The sequence below is a fragment of the Sus scrofa genome, chromosome 2 (assembly GCF_000003025.6).
Source record: "Sus scrofa isolate TJ Tabasco breed Duroc chromosome 2, Sscrofa11.1, whole genome shotgun sequence".
Classification (NCBI taxonomy): domain Eukaryota; kingdom Metazoa; phylum Chordata; class Mammalia; order Artiodactyla; family Suidae; genus Sus; species Sus scrofa.
In genome coordinates, this window is record NC_010444.4 from 150,901,167 (window position 1) to 150,925,511 (window position 24,345).

General features: G+C 62.0%; 1 protein-coding gene across 2 annotated transcripts in view; it reads left to right on the plus strand.

Moving 5' to 3' along the window:
- Window positions 1–23,705, plus strand: part of PPARGC1B (PPARG coactivator 1 beta) — a 101,534-nt gene extending 77,829 nt beyond the window's left edge. Inside the window, exons 4-12 of one of the 2 annotated variants that reach the window (XM_021085008.1) lie at window positions 1,704–1,820; window positions 3,624–4,770; window positions 5,747–5,783; window positions 6,197–6,270; window positions 7,297–8,086; window positions 11,099–11,174; window positions 12,873–12,994; window positions 15,593–15,747; window positions 16,614–23,705. In XM_021085008.1, the coding sequence (XP_020940667.1) occupies window positions 1,704–1,820; window positions 3,624–4,770; window positions 5,747–5,783; window positions 6,197–6,270; window positions 7,297–8,086; window positions 11,099–11,174; window positions 12,873–12,994; window positions 15,593–15,747; window positions 16,614–16,714 (2,619 nt within the window). In that variant the 3' untranslated portion in view covers window positions 16,715–23,705. The remainder of the gene's footprint in view (window positions 1–1,703; window positions 1,821–3,623; window positions 4,771–5,746; window positions 5,784–6,196; window positions 6,271–7,296; window positions 8,087–11,098; window positions 11,175–12,872; window positions 12,995–15,592; window positions 15,748–16,613) is intronic. The other variant, XR_002342022.1, reaches the window with a different exon arrangement.

Below are 24,345 nucleotides of genomic sequence, written 5' to 3' on the forward strand. Positions count from 1 at the left end.
TGGAGCCGCGGGTTTCTGGGGAGAGGTCTCGGCTTCTCCCAGATTCCGAAGGGGTCGGCTGCCCTTGACTCGGGCTGAAGGTACCGAAAGCCTAGCTGTCCTGGCCTCTGACGTCCAGCTCAGCCCGCCTGTCGTGGGCTCCTCACCTCAGCGCTGTAGCAGCGGGGGGGGGGGGGGGGCTGCCAAGATGCCCCAGAGCCCACTGGAGCTGGAAGGGGTCTCAGCGGGTGGAGCGTTAGAGCTGGGTAGGCCCTTGGGGGTGTCAGGTGCATCTTGGGAAAATGAGGCCAGCAAGGGAGGGGGACCCTCCCAGGGTCACACAGCAGCCAGAACCCTGGTGTTGGGACTCTGGGGCCAGGCCCTCCTCCTTCTTTGCTGCCTTCCTGTTCCCCAGAGCAGAAGGGGCCGCTGGCTCAGGCCCTGTCTGTGCTGGACACAAGAGTGGGCTTGTTCCCGCCTCCGTTTGGCCAGTGAGGGTCGTGCTTCCTCTCAGAGTAGAATCCCACCGCCTGGTTTGGATGTGGACGCGTCCGTAGGCACCTGGCTTCTCTCTGCCTCGCTTCCTGGCCTGCGAGGCAGGGTGTGGGTCGTGCTGCTTCTTACCGGCGGGCGGGAGGCCCACAGCCGCTAATACACGGACGCACTTAGAGCAGGGCCTGGCACAACGCGGTGGCTCAGTAAATGCCACTGAAGCAGCAGTCCCAGCACGACCGGGAGTAAGGAGCAGAATTCCGTGTGGGACTCTAGAGGTCGCACCTCACAGCAGCAGACGGCAGCCCCTGATGTCACCAGTGGTCCCCTCTCTGCCTTAGACGGCACTCGCTTCAGGCACTGGGCTGGGCGCTCGGGGAGACTCACCGTCCAGACTCCCAGCACACCCTAGTGCTATAAAAGGCCCTGAGAAGAGTTCCCTGGCGGCTCAGTGGGTCCAGGATCTGTTGTTGCCCCTGCTGTGACTCAGGTTGCTCTTGTGGCACAGGTTTGATCCCTGGCCTGGGGAATTCCGTATGTTGTGGGCGTGGCCAAAAAAACCCCTTGCATTTTCATATTTTCATTTCCTTGTGTTCCAGTCGACTTACTTATCCCTTGTGACAACTTGTAGTAAGTGGCTTTCGCAGTGAGCATCCCGCCTGGCGCTGCACTTCCGCATGCCATGGGGGTGGCCAGAGGAAGGAAAAAGCAAGGCCCTGAGAATCTGTGCGCTCTGTCACTTGTTTAATGTAAGAAACTAATTGTTAAACCAATGTGAATGAGCAAAAACAACAGAAGGAAGTAGCTGCAGTCCCGTACCAGAGAGCCATCGTGGGGCCCGAGTGCAGAGCTTTCGTGTGAGTCCGTCTGTCTGTCTGTACGGCGAGCGCATGCAGGGTCCGAATCAAGTGGACACATCCTACTTCAGCAGTAGAATGGGCCGACGTTGCTCAAAATCAGGGACTCCGCTTGGGTCATTAACTGGTTCGTGGCAGAGAGGGTGGCACTTTCTGGGAATACTCTGTGTGTTCGAGGTAGTCGCACAGCCTGCTCTCTGTGCCCCACACACCGGGAGCACAGTCTAGGTGGTTAAATGCCACCCCCCACCCTGCTCTTCCCTGGTCCCGGCCGATGGGGTCGGGGCCTGGGTGGCGCCGAGGGCGTCTCGCCGCCACACGCGTCTCCGCGTCTCTGGCTGCAGCTCAGCCCCCGCCCCCCCACTTCTCCCACAGCTGCAGAAACTCCTCCTCGCCGCGTCCTCCCCGACCTTGACCTCCGACTCCCAGAAGGAGGGGACCGCCTGGCGCCAGGCAGGCCTCCGGTCCCGAAGCCAGCGGCCTGGTGTCAAGGTATTTCTGCGCGTGCCTCCAGACCCACCCGCGCCTCCAGGGCTCTCGGGGTTCAGCCCACTTCCCGCCCCCCCCTTCGCTCCTCCTACAACCCTTGTTACCGACGTGCTGGGCACGGCTTGAGATCCAGGCCAGTCTGGGGTTCTAGAAGGAGCCCTGGACTTTCCATGCACAGTGGACCCTTGAACACCCTGGCTTTGACCTGCACGGGTCGGCTTCCTCGGGGCTTTTGTCCGTGGTGCACGCTGGGCACACGCAGCCTGCGGTGGCCTGAATCGCAGATGCAGAGGACGCGCAGAGAGCGAGCGAGGGCTGCCCACTCGGTATAAGCGGGTTCTCTGCCTGGCCGGTCTCCCCCTCCCTCAACCCCACATTGTCCAAGGGTCCCCTGTACCTCGGGGTCAGGCACCTGTTGATGCTGAGTTAGAGCTACCCAGGAGGAGGTGTCCTGCCCTCAGGAAGTTTATTTTTTGCCTTTGTAGGGCCGCACCCGCAGCATACGGAGGTTCCCAGGCTAAGAGTCCCATCGGAGCGTCAGCTGCCGGCCTGCATGCACCACAGCCACGGCAACACAGGATCCGAGCCGCATCTGCAGCCTACGCCGCAGCTCACAGCAGTGCCAGATCCTTAACCCACCAAGTGAGGCCAGGGATCAAACCCACGTCCTCATGGCTACTTGTGGGGCTTGTTATCCCTGAGCCACAGCGGGGACTCCTGGACGTTTCTTGTAATGAGCTGACAGACTGAAGCTTCAGATCCCTGCCGGCGCCGTGGAGATGACACCAAGGAGTCTGGCTGCTCCTGGGGCAGCTGCCAGAGAGCTGGCCGCTCTTGCGTGAACACCCAGGAAGGAAGCGGGTCCCTCCTTCCTCCTTGAGCTTCGTGACTTGCCAGCATCCCTGTAGCTCCAAGCCTGCACCCAGCCCCTGCCTCTTGTCCCCGGACGCGGCTGCAGGGGACTGCCGGGTCCAGGCTCACATCCCGGGGCGGAATCGGGATGCCGTCTTTCTCAGCGGCCTGTGCCCCTTTCCCACGTGTCCCGCTGACCTCCCCAAACAGAGGCCCGCCCCTCGTGTCCTGTCCTATCGGGGGTGGCCGCTAAGCTGCTCCGTGAGCCAGCCTGCCCTGGAAGCCGAGGAGGCACCCAGGGGCGTGTGACACCCTGGAATCCAGTCTGGCCCCAGCCGAGATGTTTGCAGGGGCAGCGAGGCCCCGGGGGGCAGACGAGGCTGGAAAGGGTGGTTGGCTGTGGCCTGATCACCAGACCCCCTGGACGCCTGGCCACCCCTTCACCCCGTGGGCACTGGGACGTGACAGACTTTTTAACAGCTTTATGCAGGTGTCATGTACCTGTTTCAGAAGCGTGGCCCGGTGGTTTTTAGTGATGTACAGAGTCGTGCAGCCGTGACCACAGTCCAGTTTTAGAACAGTTCCATGGCCCCAGGAGCATTCCCCAGGGCCCCTGTTTACGGTTCATCGCTGTTCCCACGCCCGTTCCCAGGCCACCGCGAACGTGCTTCCTGGCGCTCGCTGAGGCACGTTAGTCAGAGCGGGGCTTTCAGTCTGGAGAGCGCGAGACCCAGAGCTGGGGGACCTGTTAAAGGCTGCCCGGCCCTTGGTCCCTCAGCGCCTGAGCCCTGCCCGGGGCCAGGCCCTGTGCTGGAAACTGGGGATGGAGTAGGGCAGCCTGGCCACCTCGACGATGCTGGTGAGACAGGCCGGGCCTGGCCAGAGGCTGCAGGGTGGGCAGTGGGGAGAAGCAGTGTGGCCGCCCTTCTCACTCTGGCCTCTTTGCCCCTCCAGACGGACAGCACCCAAGACAGGAAGGCCCCCACGTCGCAGCCTCAGAGCCGGGCCTGCACGGAGCTGCATAAGCACCTCACCTCGGCGCCCTCCTGCCCCCGGGCTAAAGCCCACTCCCCCGATAGGGGCCCGCCACCGCCACCCGCCCCGAGTCCCCGGCTGCCGGCCAAGGAGGACGAGGAGGCAGGCGAGGACTGCCCGAGCCCCCGCCCGGCTCCAGCCTCTCCCCGGGACTCTGTAGCGCCAGGCAAGGCCGGCCCCGGCGCCCAGGTTCCCCAGGAGGACGCGCAGGCCATGGTGCAGCTCATTCGCTACATGCATGCCTACTGCCTCCCGCAGAGGAAGCTGCCCGCTCGGGCCCCAGAGCCAGCCCCCCAGGCCTGCCGCAGCCTCTCCAAGGCGGCCAGGCCCGGGCCGCGGCCCCCGCACCCGCCCAAGGCCGCCTGGCCCGAGTTCTCCATCCTGAGGGAACTGCTGGCCCAAGATGTCCTCTGTGATGTCAGCAAGCCCTACCGCCTGGCCACGCCTGTCTACGCCTCCCTCGCGCCCCGGCCCCGAGACAGCCCGGCCTCCGCAGGCCACCCGTCCCCCGTGGAGGAGGTGAGGGTCGCGGCTTCACCCAGGAGCTCCGGGCCCAGACCCAGCCTGCGTCCGCTGCGGCTGGAAGTGAGAGGGCACCTTGGCCGGGCGGCCAGGCCGCAGCCAGAGGAGGAAGAGGAGGACGAAGAGGAGGAGGAGGAGGAGGAAGACGAGAAGGAGGACGAGGAGGACGAGGACGAGGACGAGGAGGAGTGGGGCCGGAGAAGGCCGGGCCGAGGCCTGCCGTGGGCCAAGCTGGGGAGGAAGCGCGAGGGCTCCGTGCGCCCCGTGCGGCGCTCCAGGAGACTGAACCCTGAGCTGGGCCCCTGGCTGACCTTCACTGATGAGCCGCCGGCTCCCGAGCAGCCCCGAGGGGCTCTGTCCTCGCTGCGCCTGGCCCCCGATGCCTGCGACGTGGAGGGGGCGCTGGGCACCCCCACGCACGAGGACAGTGGCCAAGACCGGCAGCTCCCACGGGGACCCCAGATCCCGGCCCTGGAGAGCCCCTGTGAGAGCGGGTGTGGGGACACGGAGGAGGACCCCAGCTGCCCGCAGCTCCCTTCCAGAGGTAGTCGGAGTCGGTTGCAAGGACGGGTTGTGGCGGATGCGGCTGCACAGGCCCCAGGGGCCCGGGGCTGGGCAGGGCCTTCCCTCTCTGGCTCTCAGCTTCCCTTCCTGTGTGGTGGGCTCGTTGGGCAGAGCTTCAGCCCTCACCCACTCGCCTGGGTCTCTCGCCACGCGTGGGCCAGGCACCCCTCGGGGACCAGGGGCGGCAGCGCCCTCCCGCTTGGGCTTGTGTTTCAGTGGGGAGACAGGCAATGGAAGAGGAAGCAGAACAGGGCACCAACTACAGCTTGTGATGAGGGCTCTCAGTAGGCTTCCTAGGGGGAGTTTCCTGGTAGCGCAGCAGCTTAAGAATCCAGTGGCGTCCCTGCTGCGGCCTGGGTTTGATGCCTGGCCCGGGAGCGTCCGCATGCTGCAGGTGCGGCCAAGTAGACACACAGATGCGTTCTGAAAAATAAAGACGTCCTGGGTGGCGATGTGACAGAAGGCATGTGGGTAGAGTCAGCTCCACGGCGGGGTTGAACTTTAAGTGGCAAGGGTAGTGGCCGTCACTAACAGAGCAGTGATGGATTCCGTGCTTGGCCTCGGGCTGGGACCCCTCGGATCGTCCCCTGTAACCTCACAGGAAGCCCATGTGGCAGGGAGCCCTGGCATCCCTGTTTTCAGACACAGAAACGGAGGCCAGTTGAGCTAGTGAGTGAGCCGTGCACCTGCCGGGCAGAGCCCTGCGCTGTGGCCGCGGGCTTCACAGCACTACCCGGGTTGGCCAGAAGGGGTCGCCCTGGCACCCGTAGAGCCGCCGCCGCGATGAGCGTGGATTGCAGTTGCTCCTGCCCTCCCCCCAAAGGGCAGAGGCTTTTGGGTCACATGCCTGAAGGCAGCGGCTCAAGGCTGTGAAGTGCAGGGGCTCCTCCAGAGAGAAACATCTGCTGGCAGTGCCATGTTGGGGAATCTTACTTGCTTCTTTTTCTTCTTTTCAGACTCTCCGAGGTGCCTCATGCTGGCCTTGTCGCAAAGGTAGACTTTTAGAAATCGTTGGTTTGTTTTTCCTTATCTTGTCAGGTGTTAGGCGCTCATCAGCCCGCGCGCCTGGCCGGGTCCCCACCCCTGCCCGCATGGCCACGCGGGGCTTCCTTGGAAGGGATTCTGTCTTGAGAAGCTGGTCTCTGCGGGCTCGGGGGAAGCTGAGAGCCCGCGTGGCTTTGGGCAAGTCTCTTCTCGGTGGGTCTCAGGTGTTCCGCTGTCAGATGAGGCGGGCCGCGCGTGTCCCCTGAAAGAGCTCTGTGGCTTTGACGTCCTCTGACAGCTGGTGTGGGGGATCCCTGCCCCTCTCTCATGGGCAGCAGAGCAGAGTCTGTCCCCATGTCCCCTTGTCGTCTCGGGAGGCGGAACGTGCCGCCAACTGGCTTCTCCCTTCCTGTCCTCCCCAGCCCCACCAGTGACCCTCCTTTTGGCAAGAAGAACTGCGAGCAGACCTTGGCAGTGGAGCTGTGTGGCACGGCAGGTGAGCCGGGGCCTCGGCTGCTGGGTTGCCCCATCGAGCCGGCCTTGCCGCCACTGCACAGGCTGCACTGGGTCCTGAGATACACACCGAGGGCGTTACAAGGGGAGTCGGGGCCTGGGCTCAGCCGCTCGCTCAGCTGCCAGCAGTTGGCACGTGACCTGGTGCAAAAAGAGAGAGACATGAGTCTTTCCCGAAGGAGCCCCAACGGACCCTCCCCACGACAAGTGCTGTTTGATACACGCTCTTTCCAAAGGCTGTGCAGAAACACGGCCGAAGGGCAGGCGGGGGCCAGGCTGTGGCCTGGGAGGAAGCTCAGGGTACCAGAGCAGCAGGCATCTGAGCTGGGCGTGCGGGGTCAAGTCGGAGAGACGGACGGGAGGAGCACGAGCACACGCGGGGCCCAGAGGAGCAAGAGGTGTGCCCGGGGTGGGTCTGCGGCAGACCCGGGGGTCGGGCAAGAGCAGAGGCCCAGAGGGACGCCAGGCTGGTGGGTTCCAGCCGGATCCTGTGGGCTTCGGGAGCCCCAGAGAGGAAGAGGTTTCGGGCACTGGGCAGGTGCCCTCTGGTGCCTGGGAGGTTGGAGGCCAAGGTCAGGAGCAGGACCACGAGGTCCCTGGGGTGGTCAAATCCAGATGGGAGGTTTTCCCTGCACCGCCTGCCCCCCCGCCACCCGCACACGGGGTGGGGGGACCTCAGCCATCGGGGAGGGCTTGTGGAGGACGGAGCAGGAAGACAGGTCTTGGGAGACCTGAGGGCTTCGGCTCCCACTGCCGGGCTGCAGGAGGAATGGCAGGTGGGTTCTCCCTCGTGCCCGCTCCGAGTCGCTGCCGATGGACTGTGAGGAGCCCCAGGCCACGTCTAGGCTGGGTCGGCAGCGCGCTGATTGATCAGTGATGCCTGCCCTCCTTTGGGCTGGGGGAGTGGGGACACAGAAGCTGCTGCTCCGCCGTCCCAGGCTAGGGTCTCGGGGTCCCTCGGGAAGGCCGTCTGTCCCTGCCTCACGTGTCGTTCCTTTTGCTTGAGCAGGACTCACCCCGCCCACCACGCCTCCGTACAAGCCCGCGGATGAGGAGCTCTTCAAGCCGGACGTCAAGCACAGCCCGGGCCGAGACGCGGCTCCTCGCCTCCCCCCGGAGGGCCTCCCGCTCGGGGCCGCCGCGGGCGCTGCCCACACGCTGCCAAAGAAGCACCCAGAGCGGCGCGAGCTCCTGTCCCACCTGCGGCACGTCACCGCCCCGCCAGCCTCCCAGGCTGGTCACAAGCGCCCCTTCTCCTGCTCGTTTGGTGACCACGACTACTGCCAGGTGCTCAAGCCCGAAGGCGCCCTTCAGAGGAAGGTGCTGCGGTCTTGGGAGCCGTCTGGGGCTCCCCCCGAGGACTGGCCCCAGCAAGGCGCCCCGCGGGCTGAGGCGCAAGCCTCCGGCAGGGAGGAAGGCAGCGGCTGCGACATCGGGGCCGCCAGCAAGGACAGTGCGCTGCTGAGAGACCACGAGATCCGCGCCAGCCTCACCAAGCACTTTGGGGTCCTGGAGGCGGCCCTGGAGGACGAGGACCGGGCCTCCTGCAAGAGCCCCGAGTACGACGCGGTCTTCGAGGACGGCAGCAGCAGCAGCGGCGGCGAGAGCGGCTTCCTCCTGGAAGAGGAGGAGGAGGACGATGAAGAAGAGGACTCGGGGGTCAGCCCCCCTCGCTCCGACCACTGCCCCTACCAGAGCCCCCCGGGCAAGGCCGGTCGGCAGCCCTGCTCCCGCAGCCGCTCCAGCTCCAGCTCGTCATCCTGCCGCTCCCGGTCACCGGCCACACGAAGGACCTTCAGGTATGGAGGGTGGTGGCCTCCGGACCCCCGGTTCCAAGGTGTCAGGGGACAGGGAGGCCCTGGGAGCAGGGCTGCGTCTCCCAAGTGGCCTGTGTCCTGGTCAGAGCCCGCGAGGTGGCCTCCGGGGGCGCCGTGGGCCCCTCCGGAGCCCAGCAAAGCCTGCTGTGTGGCAGTCCCGGGGCCCATCTCCGGGCCCCGAGGAAGAAGAAAACCCACTTTCTGGCCTTTGGGGGCCTTAGAGCTCAATGCATTTGACCCGTGATTCCTCCGTTTCTGCTTTTCTGCTTGTAAACAGATGGGGTTTGGGTAAACACACACCACGGACCCTTGAACAACCCTTGAGCATTAGGGCTCCAGCCGTCCCCACGGTCAAAAATCGCGTCAGAAACTTAGCGTCTGCCCTCCTCGTCCGAGGTTCCTCCGCACCTGCAGGTTCAGCAGCTGCTGGCCGTGCAGGACTGTAGTGTCTACTGTCGGAAAAATCCCGGGATTAAAAGACAACAGCCCGTGGAGTCCAAACCCACGCTGTCCAGGGCTCCGCACAACGCCAGATGCAGGACCTGTGTGACATTCACACGTAGGGAAAGATGAGCATAAGCTGCCCTCTAAGAAAAGACCCGGATGTCACCAGCCAGCAGGTTTATCTGCATGTCTCGGGCTGCGCCTTTTGCCTTCAGCCGCCCCCTCGGAGCTCTTTCACCTTGGCGCTGGGAGCCTATGGGAGGAGCCAGGCCTGAAGTCCGTGGGGAGCTGGGCAGAAACCCTGGCGGTCTGGCATATTTTGGTGGACAGGTTGCTTCTGTCTCTGATCACAGCCGGTCCTGGCTCTCCCCTGGGAAGGGTGGGTGGAAGTTCGAAGCCCTGTGCCCGCGGTGCACCTGGGGACCACTAGATGGTGCTCTTGGGTGCAGAGCGCTGCAGCTGTGTCACCGGGAGGGCTTTGTCACCCTCCCCCCCAGGCTGGCCCCCGCCTCCTGAGGGTCTGGCTTTGTGGGTCTGGGGGTCGCAGTGGAGAATTTCCATTTCTCACCAGTTTGCAGGTAATAACGCCACGGCCAGAGTGCCGTGCTCCGGAGAAACAGAATTCAGGTGATCGGAACAGACTTTAGGGAAAATTCAGCTTTGTATTTGCTACTCTGTGCCAGTAGCTCTTAACTGAAAATCTAATGGAAGCAGACCGCATCTAGCTGGGCGTTCAGTTTTGGGGGCTCTCTGGGCTTCGCAGACACTGATGCGCCAAAGCCCTGAGCTGTCTGTTCCTCAACGCAAACTCGTTTTGACCAGTTTCTCTAAAAGCCCTTCCAGGTCGTAAGCCAGGATGAGTGGTCAGGGCGCCTTCGGCCGGGCCCCTCTGAGCGTTCTTTCCCGGGGTCGCTCTGAGCGTCCACCTGCAGCACGGCTCACAAGCGACGGGGCGTCTCTGCCCCTCCGTGCCCCAAACCCCTGATCTGTTTAGGGCCTGTACCCATGGGCTCGCCTGCAAAGAGTTGGGGGCTCCCTGCAGCCCCCCTTGGAGCCTCACTTTCCTCTTCTCACTCTGGGGCCAAGTGCAGGGCTGGCTGGCTTTGCCACTGGAGAAAGCCAGCTGGTTCCCTGGGTTCCTGCTCTCAGCGGCCCGGCACAGCCTGGTGGCCAGAAGCTTGTGAAACCAGTCATCAGCCTCTTCTCCAGATCAGCATTTCTTTACCTGTGATGCCACCACCAGACCTCAGTCGGTAGGAAGCACCTGAGGCGGGTTTAATAGCAAACCTCCAGCCCTGCGGTGTCTTCCAGCCACTCTCAGCTCTTCCGGGGGGGACGGCCAGCCCTGTTGCAGATGGATGCTGCTGCTCCCACTTAATAGCATTTTAAAGTTTGCACGTCCGTCCCTTTCTGTTGCCCCATTTGAACTTCAGAGTGCACCTGGAGGGGAGTCTGCTGCGTCTCCCCATTTAATGGATGAGAAAGCTGAGGCTCACAGGGCTTCCGTAGAGAAATATAGTCAGCAGTTGGTGAGCTGTTCTGGGCCACGCATCTGTGGCCTGTTCTGATTCGATCCTCCCGCATGGCCGAAGAGGGGGTGCCATGGATTCCCGCTGTTTTACAGGTGACGGACTGGAGAGGCAAGCAGCACCCAGCCCAAGGTCACCCAGCAGGGGGGTGGCAGAGCCAGAATTGAAGGCAGAGCCTGCTTCCGTCCCTGCTCATGGGATCCCTTACCCCCAGGGAGCAGGCAGTGTGTGTCGGAGTCGGGCCGGCCGCTGTGCTCCTTCCCCTCCAGCCTGGCCCTTGGAAGCAGAGCCCCGTGTGCAGGGGCAGCAGGGTGCTGGCCTGTGGCTCTCAGAAACCTCCTTGCGCCCGGCAACCGGGCAGATTAGCTCACGGGCCGCCCTGGCTGTGGCGGTAGCAGTTGCTTCTTGGCCGGACACTGGCCGCTGGAGGGAGAGCAGAGTCCAGCATCTGCAGAGCGCCCACTAGCTCTAGCTTCCCCACCGTTTAGCTTTGGGCAAGTTTCTTATTGAACCCGGGCCTCGGAGTTTTCATCTGGAAAATGAGGAAGCCTAAGACCTCATGGTTGTTTGGTTTTTTTGGCCGTAGTGAGCAGCGGCTTGGTGCGGGATCTCAGTTCCCGGACTGGGGATTGAACCCGGGCCGCAGCGGTGAAAACCCAAGTCCTAACCACTAGGCCAGCAGAGAGCTCCCCTGGGGGATTTTTTTCATCGGGTCAAATACCACGAGCAAGAGAAAGGGCCCCTCTGCCCTAGTGGCACAGAAAGGTCCCCCAGGGTCATGACGAGCCCTGCAGTGGGCCAGCCCCTCTCGTCCCAGGAGCCGGCAGAGGGCACGAGTCAGGCCCAGCACTCAGCGGCACATGCAGCCCTGAGGCCGCGCCGCGGGGGAAGCCGGGCTCCCGCAGGACCGAGTCCCAAGGAAGCCAGAGAAGCGCCCCTTGGCTCCTGGAGCTCGCATGCCCCGCCCGTGCCCTGGTCCCCGCCGAGTGTGAGAGCTTGTGCTTTGCTTGTCCACTGACAGATGTGAGAGCAGAGGGCCGTGTTCAGACGGAACGCCAGGCGGCCGGCACGCCAGGAAGCGGCGGGAAAAGGCCATTGTAAGTGACCTGGGGTCCCGGAGCGAGCGAATGGGGGTGAGCAGGGGCGGCAGGAAATGCCAGGCCTTCGAGGGCCCAAGCCCGCTGAGGGTCTCCAGGCCTGCAGAGCACACTTCGATCTCGCGTTTAGCAGAGCACAGCGTCGCCAACAGGCAGCAGCAAAGGGCCCTGGCAACATGCAGCCGTGGGCGAGGTGAGGGCTCAGATCGGAGGCTTGGCAGGGCCGGGGCGGGGGGCAGAGCCAGCCCCGAGCGGCCCTCAGACCAGCCCTGGTCCACGTCTCTGCGACCGCGGGCCGCTCCCCGCTTCCCTGAGAATCGGTTTACTCGCGTGTGCACAGAGAGTTGAGCCTTGTAGCTCTGAGGGTCCCCCCGGCTTGATCGGGGCTGCGGCACTACGAGAGCCGGTCCGTTCGTCCCCACCCGTCTCCCTCGTCCTCCCCGGAGTTGGCCGCAAAAGCGCCCGTCGTCGGGGCCCTGCAACCAGCGCTGCCCGGAGCTAAAGCCCGCCCCTCGCTGGCAGGAGGAAGGAAGGGAAAGGCAGCCACCCTTGACCCCACCCCGCCCCACGTCGCCTCCGGGCAGGGGCGGGGCCCAGGGTCCCACCGCTTTCCGCAGGCAGGTGCTGTGCTGCAGGCCGCTTGGAATCCGTGCGCGGCCGTCCCGCAGTGGTGACATGCCTGGCACTGCTCCAGGCCCTGGGTGACACAGCAAACAGGCAGACGGGTACCCCCTCGCGTGGCTGGGCCGGAAGGGAGCCAGCAGACTTGTCACCTGAGCCGTAAACACTGTGATTACAGGTGTGGGGCCCGCTGTGGCGCTAATCGCATCACCACTAAATCTCCAGCGGTCCTGTTTTGACTGGAAGGAGGCTGTGTGTCTGTGGTCGTCTGGAGGGAGCTGGGCTAACGGAGCCACCGCGGGGGATTTGGGAGGGCAGTGGCCGCCGGAGGGCGGGGGGCGTTGCTGCAGCCGTCGTAGCTGCGCCTTGGCGGTCCTGGGCTGGGGTGCGCAGCCCCCGCGAGTGGACGCAGGCCCTCCATGGTACAGGAGGGGCGCTGGAGAAGCACTGCCGTTAGCCTCTCTGGAGAAGGCCTGTCCGGACCAGCCACAGGAACAGAGCTGGAGGTTCTCTAGCAAATCAGAGTGTCTTCGGGTGGCGGTGGCTTTAACTGGATCCAGTCATAGGTGGTAGAGTAGTTGTGGGGGGGCTTCTACCGCTCCCTCTCCTGGCGGCTCCAGGGGCCTGGCATCATGCAGGTGCCCTCTTAGTTACAGTGTCTACACAGCATCCTGGCAAAACCAAGGACAGTGGGGGCTCCAAGCCCTCTGCCCCTGTCACATGGCTTTCCTCCCAGAGGGGCCGGCCCTCGTCTCGCCTGTTCCCATCCCCCCCCCCACTACCAGAAAAAGTCAGGCCCAGAGCAAATCCAGAAGCTGCATGAATGGCGCTGTTCTCCTGCCTGCTGTCCTCCAGGCCCTCATCATCCCTCTAAGCAGAGCAGTCGCTTCCTTTGGGGCCACGTCCCCCGCTAACCCTCAAGGCAGGTCCCTTGGGATGCTGGCACTGTCTTTTCTCGGACTCCAGCCCCAGCTGGTGTCACTCGTTCAGCCGGGTGACCTGGACTGGGGACCGTCCCTGAGGGGCTCCAGGAAGCCAGGCGGTGATAACCAGTCCCTCTCTGTCCCCCTCGGGCAGGGCGAAGGCCGCGTGGTGTACATTCGCAATCTCGCCAGCGACATGAGCTCCCGCGAACTGAAGAGGCGCTTCGAGGTGTTTGGCGAGGTCGTGGAGTGCCAGGTGCTCACCAGGAGCACGAGGTGAGGCAGGCGCTCGCGGGGCTGGGGTGGGGGGCAAAGATGATGGGGGCTGGAGGCCGTCTGCAGAACAGACCTCCCGCGGGCTCAGGAGCAGAAAGGGGCTGCTGCAGCCGTGCCACCGAGGAGCGGCGGCGACCTGTACTGCCAGTTGGCTCAGCGAGGAGGCGGTCCCCGTACGCTCTCTCCCTGTCACATGGGTGTGCCTACTCTGGCCACCGCTGTCCTTTGGGGAGCACAGACAGGTTAACCGAGCAGCTAGTTAGTGGCAGAGCCAGATCTGCAGCCCACGTGTCGGTGTTCGGTTTTCCGCCCTAGACCTGGTTCAGGGCTGCCGACCGGCCCTGGGGCCTGAAGGGACGCCTGCGTGGCGGTCTCTTCCCTGAAGCCACGTTGCTCCATCCCTCCATCCCTCTGCACCTGCCGGCCTGGCGGTCCAGTGGTCCGGCCTTCCGTTGTGCCAGGCAGCCAGGTTTTTCCTCACTCACCCGGGGCAGCGGTGCTCCAGCTGTCGAGGTCAGCCGGAGTAGGTTGGTGTAAATGCGCAACTGAGGTAGCAAAGCTTTGCTGGTTTCGCACCCGTCCTAAAGGACCTCCCGTTATGTTTGCAATTTTGCAGTCATCCCAAAGGATCTCCTGTTATGTTTGCAAACAAGTTATTCAGGTTTTAAGATTCTAATGTAATAATATTTCAGAGCTTCAGTGAGAGAAGAGTTTGCCCATGAGAATCCTTACATGTCTCATGTCCTTCAGGGCGGTTCCAGAAAATAGCGAAACAGGAGAAACAGGAGCCCTTGTGCACTGGCGGTGGGCATGCAAAGTGGTGTGGCCGCTGTGCAGAGCAGCATGGAGGGCCCACCAACCAGGAAACGTAGATTTTCACCATTTGGTCCACAATCCCGCTTCTGGGTATTCAGGCAAAAGAATTTACAGCCAGATCTTTTGCTTTGTCTTTTTAGGGCTGCACCCATGGCATGTGGAGGTTCCCAGGCTGGGGGCTGAATCAGAGCTGCAGCTGCCAGCCTAGGCCACAGCCACAGCCACACCAGATCCGAGCCGCATCTTTGACCTACACCGCGGCTCATGGCAACACTGGATCCTTAACCCACTGAGAGGCCAAGGATCGAGCCCGCTGAGCCACAGCGGGAGCCTCCGAAGTCAGGTCCGGAGGAGATTCACGCACATCTATGTTCCTAGCGGTGTGATTCACAGCAGCCGAGGGGTGGGAACAAGCCGGGGTCCTGTGACAGGAAGGGTGAGGACAACATGTGCACACGCGGTCGAACATGAGTCATTCTTCAAAAGGCAGGGGATCAGGAGCTCCCGTCGTGGCTCAGAGGAGACGCCCGACTAGGATCCATGAGGTCTCGGGTTCGAGCGATCCCTGGCCTTGCTCAGTGGTTAAGGATCCGGCGCTGCCATGAGTCTGGGTAGGTTGCAGACGCAGCTTGGATCTGGCACTGATGTGACTGTGGTATAGACTGGCAGCTGCAGCTTGGAACCCCTAGCCTGGGAACCCCCATGTGCTGCATGGGTGGCCCTAAAAAGCAAAAATAAATAAATTAAAAATAAGGAGTCTTTACACAAATAGAACTATTTAAATTTCTCTGCAGTTCAGGATATCAAGTGAGATAACATGTAAAAACAGGTAAGGAAATTAATCTCTAAGATTAATTCATTTGTGACGATTTAAAAAGCATTCATAAAGCTCAGACATTGAAAGAGGCAGAAGGATTCCACCTCTGACCGGTTCCGAGGTGACAGGAGATGTGACAGCTGAGTGTGTGTCAGGCCTGACTTTCCACTCCCTTCTTCACCTTGGCACCTCCTTGGGCGGGCCTCCCTCGTGGTAGCAAAGTGGCTGCCTGCGGCTCGCAGCTCATCTCCTACCCAGGGAAGGAGGAGTCCCCCCACCATGGTTCCAGCAAACACATGGGGTGGAATCTTTGGGGTTCTGCCTTGGGTGACGGGTTCATCCCTGAAAAAATCACTGTGGCCCAGGAGGTCCTCCATCAGGGGACTTAGCTGGCACCCTGAGCCCACCTGAGCACAGGGCTCTGTCATCAGAGGAAGGGGAGCGCATGCTGAGCGGGCATCCGCATCTGCCGTCCTCGGGAGGTGACGGCCGCATGGGCGGCCAAGGAAGTGGTGGCCGAGGCTGCCTTTGAAGGGAGTGGGAGTGGTAGGATGGAGCGGGGGTGGGGCGAATCCCAGAAAATGGGAAGCGTGATGAGAGGAGGGTGGGGGGCGAGGCGCATCCGCTTTCGTGGCGGGAGGCCTGAGTTGGGCTCCCCGCTCTGCCACCTGCCTTTGGGCCAATTCTGAGCTCGCAGAGCTGTTTTCTCCCCTGGGGGGTCGGGGGTGGGATGACCGTGGTCCCCCCTCTCGGGGGTCTGAAGACCGTGGGAGACGATGCGTGGCGACCGGCCCCTGCAGACCGCGGCACCCCGCCTGCTCCCGCTGTCGCTCTCTCGCGTGGGTCAGCCTAGAGCCCTTCCCCGGGACCAGGTGACAGACAGGGTTGCCGAGTCCTGGTGCTTTTCTGGGTGCGCCCAGTGACAGGGGTCCTGCTGACCCTCTGCCCTGGTCCTCTCCCCGCAGAGGCGAGAAGTGCGGCTTCGTCACCTACCGGCGCTCCGAGCACGCGGCGCTGTCCCTGCGGAAGGGCGCGGCCCTGCGGGGGCGCAGCGAGCCCTCCTTCCCGCTGAGCTCCGGGGGCCTCCGGCGCTTCTGCTGGCCCCGCTACGCCGACTTCGGTGAGTTTGTGGGGCGCACATCCCAGTGGAGCCCCGGGCGCAGGGGCCGTGGCCTCCGGCATTGACACCTGGAGCCCCCTCTGGGCGCGGCCCCCGCCCGGGGGGGTCCCTGTGCTGATGGAGGCCGCCGTCCCCACCTTCCTCCGGCCTCTGGTCTGTCTCGTCCTGGGCCAGGACTGGTGCCAAAGAGATGAGGCCTGTGGGGGCCTCTGGGAAGGGCCAGTCTTGTGCTCCCAGCGCCCTGGCGCAACCATGGCCCCTGCCCCCCTGGCCGCTCGGGATCCTGCGGGACCCTGCCCCGGGTCCTTTCATGGGCTGCAGTGCAGCGGCCTTGTCCCCGCGCCTTCTCCTCTTGTGGGGACAAGTCGGCGAAGAAGGCGAAGCACCCTTTTGGAACGAGCTCTCTGTGGGAGGGGTCTGATGTCACGTCCGTAGCACAGGCCTGAGTGTCGGGAGTCCTGGGGGCTCCAGCCAGGCCTGGCTCCCCCTGACCGCGTGTCCGCCCCGGGGACCCAGTTCCACAGCCACGCGACAGGGCATCTCAGCTTCATGGGGGGCGGGGGCTGCCTTCTGTGTCCTCCGAGGCGTTTTGCCAATGGGCAGGAAGGGGGGGGGGGTGCGGAGGATATCGGGCCGGAGAGGAGCTCTGTGGGCCCTGGTGCGGCCTCTCTCCATCCTGCCAGCGGGGCGGCCGCGGCCCTGACTCGCCCGTGACACGGCGCAGGGCCCCCGGCAGGATGGCGGAGTCCGCACCCGCTGCCAGGTGCCCCGAGTTCCCTGGCCGCGTCCGCTCCGTGAGGCTGGCCCTGGTGGCAGGTGTTGCCGGCCACTCTCTGTCGCTCACCGGCTCCTCCACCCCCGCCCAGATGCCAACTCGGAAGAGGCCCCGCCTGCATCCGTGAAAACCAAGTACGAAGCCATGGATTTCGACAGCTTGCTGAGGGAGGCCCAGCAGAGCCTGCACTGACAACAGCCTTAACCTCGAGGAAAACCTCAATACCTCAGATGGGCCCTTCCAACCTGTTTACGCTTTCAGAGAAATTAAGGACATGAGACGGAGCGAGAGCGAGCGAGAGAGCGAGCGAGCGAGAGAGAGAGAGAGAGAGACACGGGGAACTGCTGTCCTTTTAAAAGAATAATCAATGTTTACATTGAACAAAGCTGCTTCTGTGTGAGTTTCCACGGTGTGCACGCTCCACTGCCACATCAGCGTCCTCGCTTCCCACGGGCTGTCCGGGATGCCCTCGCCTCCTGACCGACGGCCCCTCCTAGACGTGCAGCTGTGTCCGCCATGCGTTTCCGTCTGTAGTGCGTGACGAAGTCGTTACTCGTGAATAGAATCAGGATTATAAACTCATTTTTAATTGAAGAAAACAAAAGTATATCCTTTAAGTGATGTGTTTATGGCTCAGGTGTCCTGTGCCTGGGATCGTCCTGTTGCTTCCTTGATTTTTAACTACGCACTGTCGTGAGATGTTTGCCACTCAGCTGCCCTGCTCCCTTGGCCAGAGGGCCCCAGAGGTGCTGGGGGGCCGGAGGGCTGGTCGCCGGGGAGTGTGGCGTGCAGCCAGCCCAGGAGCCCGGGAGGGGTTTCAGGGCCTCTCCTGCGGGCCCTGCCTCGCGTCTCGTTGAGCGAGCCCGGGTCCGCGTAGAATCAGAGCCCTCGTCTGGTGCCCGGCTCTCGCTGAGAACTTGTGCCTGGCCCTGAGGGCTCGGATCCTCGGGATCTTAGGGAAGAGGGGGGTGAGGCAGGAGGCTGGTGACTTTTGCCCCGGGGTCCCCCGACCAGTGAGATTACAGAGCACTGGCCCGGCCCAGGAGCCCAGGCCTCCCGATCGCTGGTCCCAGCCTCCCTCAGTAGCTGGAGTGAAGAAGCGGGGTTGCAGGGCCTGGCAGAGCTGGGGCGGCCAAAGAGGACCACAGGCGAGACGCCTGCAGGCTCACCCTGGGGCGTCCGTCAACGGCGGTCTCGTCAGCACGGGGCGAGTTCAGGCTCCGGCACCAGCCTTGATCCAAAGGGTCCTGCCGTCCGCCTCCAGCTGTGGACCCGCCACCAGGGCTTCAGTGACGCCGTGGGCGTGACGCGGACAGATCTGGGAGCAAGCCTGGCTTCACCCCTGCTCACACGGGTCGTTGTTTGGGGGCAGGGGGCACGGGGTGGGTGATAAGACAGTCTCCAAGCTGATTCCCGGACGGTCTGTTGGGCTTGACTGAAGGTTCGTGTTCTTGAGTGACGTCGAAGCCGCGTCCGGGGTGTCCCGTGGGTGCCTTGGGGGTCGCCTTGGGGCAGGCCAAGCGAGCGTGTTTCTCTGCTTCAGACAGAGCGGCTCCAGGTGCATCTCTTTCACGCCCAGCTTCCTCGGGAAGCTTTTGTGTGTCCAAGAAAGAAGCAGAACGGTCCTGCCGCTTTTCTTTAGAGTTTGAACTGACTCATTAAACAAAAACTAGCTGATTTAATCCATTATTAATACCGGGCCTCGTTCTTTGAGAATTGGTCGTTATGGGGCTTTTTTGGTTGCTTTTTAAGATTATAAAATACCTCAGTAGCTTCACTGGGCTGATACGCCAGGCCCCCCGAGGAGGTGGAGGAGACCGGCCTGGAAGGGGAGTTTGAGTTCCTGTGCATCAAACCACAGCCCCTCTGGGCCCCAGTTTTCTTTGCTGTGCGATGCGCGGAGGCGGGGACAACTAGCCCTGCCGGCTCTGACAGCTGAGCGTCCCACGTGGCACACGTACCTCCACTCCCACATCCTTGCCAGTGGCAGACATAACCAGTCGGCCCCAGGCCTCGCGTTCTTTGAGCTTGCTCATGCTGTTGGGACCTCGGCTCTGTGCTCTGAGCAGCCGTCCCTGATTGGTCTGCAGTTCCGCCTCTTTCACGTCCTGGTCTGATCTTTGAAAGGTGCCTGTCTTACAGAGCCATACGGTGGCCGGGTGTCATGCTGGCCCATTCCTCTCTGTCACATCCTGATCTGTGGGAGAAAGTTCCTTTGAAGCCATTCCTTGGCCCAGGACTCCCAGCACTACTCTGCCACGTAACCCCACCCGGGGATGGGAGCCAGGTGGGAGAGTGGCCATAAGCAAGTTTGGGAAGGCAGCGTTTGTCAGTTTGTCGGGATGGACCAGAGGGGGCTTTCCACGGCACGGGCTGAGCACTCTCAATTCCTGTTCCAGCTGCTCACTGCCTAGCATCCAGTAGGCGTACAATAAATGGCTGTGGACTAGAACTTCAGTCCACCCGATGCCCCCTTAAGGTCTGCTCTGCATCGGCAGTAAACTGAGTCTTTGTCGCGTGGAAGCTCATGGGGACGCAGTTACACGCAGGGTCTGGAGAGCTGGGTTGAGTCCTGGCTCCACCAAGAGCTGCCTCTGTGACGTTGTGGCTCGCGGTGTCCCTTCCGCTCGTGGAGCCTCTGTGTGTCACAAGGAGACGGAGCGCATGACCTCTGCCCCGCGCTGGCTCGTCCTGATGGCAGCGCGGCTAGATGGCAGTGGAGGGTGAAGGATGCGGATTTTCAGGGAGGGACGAGCATCGCAGGTAGTTAGACTTTGGCCTTGAGCAGAGCAGAGATCTGAGGTCGCGCTGGGATGGGAGGAGCCCAAGGTCACGGCCGGCCGGGGCCGCTGCTAGGGGAGGGCGCCGGCCGCGGGCACAGAGCGGCTTCTTCCCGTCGTCTGTGCATGAAAGGCTCTGCCACGGCCCGGGCCTGCGGCCAGCCTCCATCTGGAAGACTTACTCGGTGCTGAGTCTCCCTCACCAAGGAGACTCCAAGGAAAGCTCGGCAACCATGGCCTTTGTCCCCAGACGAAGGGGTGGCCCGAGGGAGCAGCTGCCACTGGCAGCCGTCTCGGTGTGGCTGTCTGTGCTAGCGTTTGCTCGCCGTCATGTGTACCTGTGACTTGCCCTGAAAGCCTGCAGTAGACTGTGTGGGTAGCGCCCCCACGAGGAAGCCTGTACCGTCGTCCTGGGCCGGGCAGTATTTTCAGCTGCTGAGTGGAATTCTTCCATCTCCTTCCTCAGCCGCCACGAGGCTGGATCGGATCCCTCTCCAGGGCTCTGGTTACCCAAGGAAAATGCATCACGGCGGTGGAGCGTGAGCGGCTGGAGAGCAGCTGAGGCCCCCGCTCCCTGACCCCGTCACCCCATGTCCCCCCAGCACAGCTTTGCGACATAGCAGCAGTCAGGTGTCTGCATCGGCTGGGCGCCCTCGAAGCCTTGGGTGTGGAGCGCACCCCGCAGAGAGCCGGGCCTTTCCGGGGGCAGGAAGGGAGGGTGCCTCCGGGCCGCACAGGCTGCGTCCCCAGGTCCGATGCAGGGAGAGGGGCGGGATAGGAAATCTTTCTCACCTCAAGCCTGTGCTTGTGGCTGCTGTGGTTTCTTCGAGCTGATGCCGTCTGCGTGCTGAGGGCGGGGGAGGCGTGACAGCGCGGTCCCTCTGCGTGGACACCCGGGAGCCCCACCCCCGGCCTCGGGTTCAGCTGAATCCCAGCCGAGCCTGCAGCCTGAGAGCTGGGGCATCCACACCATGAAGCAGAATCAACCCCAGAGGACTTGTGGGTCTGACTCGCTGGCGTCAAAACCGCGGTGTTTCCTCAGCCCTGAGGTTCAGCAGTTCTCCTCTTAGGCGACCAAGAGCGAAACTGGGCGGATGGTAGCGCCTCAAGAGCACCTGATGGCTTCAGTGGCCGGAGGAGGGGACCCTTCCCACCGGGGCGGACGGGAGCCGGCTGCTGCTTACGTGCAATTTGCTTAACGCTGGTCGCCAGGTCCCCGAGTCGTTTGCACGTGGAGATGAGCTGCTGGTCCGGGGGTGCAGAGGAGGGGGAGGGCTCAGGAGCTGGGGGCCCTCGTACACGGAGATGCTCTTGGCCCCAAACAGACACGGGCTGGGGAGCCTTCTGGGAGCCAGCCCTGGAAGGTCCTAGGAAGCAGGCGGAGGCCAATAAAAGCACTTTGAGAAAAACCGCAAGCCTTCAGCCTGGCTCCACGTTTCCACACTGGCAAACCCGGATCTCCTGGAGCTCTGAAGTGTGCTCTCCTAGGGGTTGGCAAGGGGCCTCAGGACAGGGGGCTCCTGGCGTCAGCAGCAGGAGGGCCCATCCCAGGGCCAGCCTTTTGCTGGCTTCTTTATTGGAGGCCCTACAAATGGGACGGTGCTTTCAGATCTTGGTACCTATTTTTGTATTCTAAACACACCGCAGCAGCGCAGCCAGTTGACACGGGTGTGCAAAGCAAGTCCTTTATCTCTAAGCCGTCTCCAAGCGAGAAGTCCTAGGTTTCTGACTTGCCCTGTGATCCTGGGCCTCCGTTTCCTCATCCAGCAAATGGGAATGTCGGATGGGCCGGCCGCCTCCGACAGGCTCCATTCCCATCCTGGAGCATCGGGAGTCTGTCCCCAGGCTCTCAGACCAGGTGCAGCCTGTGTGCTGCGGTCACAGTGACCGTTCTCTGCACGGTGTAACCCAACGGCAGTGGATTCAAACCCACATGGTCCTGGCCGAGGTACCCTCCCCAAGGAGGCCGGCTCTCCAGGACAGACCTAAGCCATAGCTACAGGTGGGGACGGTGAGACGACCAGCCCCGGCCTGAGGAGGTGGCCGTGGTGGCAGTGGCAGGTCTCACCCTGGCCTTTCCTCGCCCCCCCCCCACTGCCCCCTGATGCTCTCGGTCCAAGCCTCGTGGTCTCCTTGGCTGTTTTTCTCTCGCTCAGACAGTACTAGCAATACACTTTTTCCCCCCAAAAGCAGCTTAACTTAGGCACTTTTCACACCCTTCATTCACGTGGTTGTGAAGCACACGGGCTGACAGCAGGCAGGGATCGCCCTGCGTATGTTAGGGCAGCTTTGGTGTCTGGTTTCTCTGACGGTGTGGCAGCGGTGGCTGAGCTTCGAGCTGGGGGGCTGGATTCCCAGACAGGCCATTTCGTCAGAACGCTCGCCCGTTCGGAAACAGCGGCCCCCACGGGGGCTCGGCCCATAGGGCTTTGTAGGGGGTCAGACCCTGAGCTGTGCAGCAGCGCCTCCGAGAGGGGTCTGTGTAGCTCGAACCCTCTGCGCTGTCTGGTTTGTCGAAGGGCCTCCAGGGAGGCCGAGGAGAGCCCCCTTTTCTCCTGGCCAGCCTTGCCCTTGGGTGACTTTTGAAGGGATAGGTCCGCGTCCCCTCAGCGCTTTGCCTTATCAACGTCTCGTCCTCGCCGTCTAGGGGCCAAAGACTGTGTCCACCAGCTCCCCAGACGGAAGGCAGAGTCTTCCCACCGCCTGCCGTCCAGCAGGGACACGAGCGAGCCGTGCGTGTGCTTAGAGCCCAGCGTAGCACCCGTCAAGCCCCAAACAGCCTCTCGTTGGGCCCTCAGGCCAACCGAGAAGTGGGACTCGAGCCGTCCTGTCCTGCGGCAGTGGAGACGGGAGTGGCCCCGGGGCCCGGAGCCTGGGAGGGGTTTACTGTAACCGCAATACTGGCAGCCCAGCTGCTGACCTTGAGTGAACCTCTGCTAGGCGGCCCCCCCGGACCCTCGGGACGAGCACAGAGGTGGAGTGAGGATTCCGTGGGGGCCTGGCCATGGCCTTTGATGGGGTCCACCGAATAACCAAACCGATTCTGTTTGTTTCTGTGTTTTGTATTTTAAAATCTTGTCAAGTGTTTTTTTGTGTTAGGAAAAAAAAGTCATAAACTCCTCCCAGCTTTGTTTCCTGAGGGATGCCCCGACTCCCATGGAGGGGTTGGGAAGGCCAGGGAGTGGGCGTCAGGGTGGTCCGGGGGCCCGGGGAGTGGACACTTGGGTTTCCAGGCGGCTTCTGGGGGAGACGACCCCCCGGAGCCGGGCTCGGTGCGCCCGGCTCCGGAGGGCACAGCCACCCCGCACCTCCTTGTGCTGCGGTGTTCGCCTTGGCTTGGAGCACCTGCTTCTCCCAGGGGCAGCTGCTGCCGTGGACACCAACACGAGGCGCGCCTGCCCAGCCCCCGGGCTCTCAAGGAACGGTGTCTGTAGCGAGCCTTAACCGCCTGGGCAAGGCGGTCCCTGTCGTCCTTCCAGCATTTCCAAATCTCGGACTCGATTCCTTTTCTCTTGGTGAGACCATGCAGCCTCGAGAATTCTGAGCAATAGGGAGCCAGGGTTTCCCCTGGCTCTGTGACAGGGGCACGCCAGGGCACGACTGACTGCGTGAGGTGTGGGCTTGCCCAGGGTCCCACCGCAGGGGCATTATTTATTAGGAGGCTCAGCAAGGTAACTGCAGCCTGGGGTGCATGAGCGCAAGGCTGTGTGTGTGTGTGCGCGCGCCCGCGTGTGTGTGTGTGTCTGCACGTGTGCACGCCTGTGTGTGTGTGTGTGTGTGTGTGTGGAATTACATTGATGCATTTCTTGAGAAAGGTGCAAGAATTTCACCCACACAGAGGGACACATCTGCTTTGTTATTTATAATAGAAAGCTAAATTTTAATTTTTTAAAGGACACTGCTAATGATTGAGAATCGAGTTTTTAGTTTTGCTATTTTTTTTAATTGGTAGAGGATTTTTATATATTTTTTCCATTTTGTTGGGTTGTGTCCTTATTTATATAAATACTTTATCTGTGAGAGGCAAGGAGGAAAACCTTCTTTGCTTTTAATTACTGTGGTTGTCATCCTCCCTATTTTATTTCCGGTGTGATTTCTCCGTCTTACCTTCTAAATGAGAAAACGTTTTCCTGTATTTGTACATTGTCAGATTCTATAGTTTCATAGATAATTTAACCAAACTGCTCTATGTATTATTATTCCGTTGAGTACAAAGTTCTATTTTAACGTCTGTAAATACTTCGGAACTGGCTTCTTTTCTCCGACTCCCCCCGTGGAGCTACTGTTTACATCACAGAAACTGTAGAATCTCTGCCCATGTCCTGTAAGTAGTGATCTGCTTATTACACATGAACCTGACAAGGACACTATGGAGATTAAAAGAAAATACCGCCCACAGCCCCGCCCGCCTGTGTCTGTCTTTATTGGTGCTCCGTGCTGGCCGAGGGGCACGGGTGCGCCGGTCACTAGCCGGGGAGGATTCCAGCTTCGCGGTCATCTCTGGGTGACGCCCCTCCCCCCAGACTCTCCACGTCCATGGTCCTCTCTGCCCGGCGCCTGTCGTGGGTCACCGTGAGCCAGAGTGAGGCTGGCCTCCCGTAACTTAATTGTTTCCTGACAGCCTTTTGCCACTATGTTGACTTTTTTTTCCGCTGTGCCCATGGCATGCAGAAATTTCCAGGCCAGGGATCAAACCCGTGCCACAGCAGTGACAACCCTGGATCCTTAACCACTAGGCCACCAGCGAGCTCCACCAGCATGACTTATAGAGCTAGATCTTCTGAACAAGGACTCCTTGTTTGGGTATCTCGGCTCCTTTTTTTTCTTTTTCCCTTTTTAGGGCCGCACCCACGGCATATGGGAATTTCCAGGCGAGGGGTCGAATCAGAGCTGCAGCTGCCGGCCACAGCCACAACCACAGCAACGCTGGATCCGAGCTGCATCTGCCACCTACGCCACCGCTTGCAGCAGCGCCAGATTCTTAACCCAGTGAGCCAGGCTGGGGAGCAAACACGCATCCTCGCAGACACCGTCTGGGTTCTT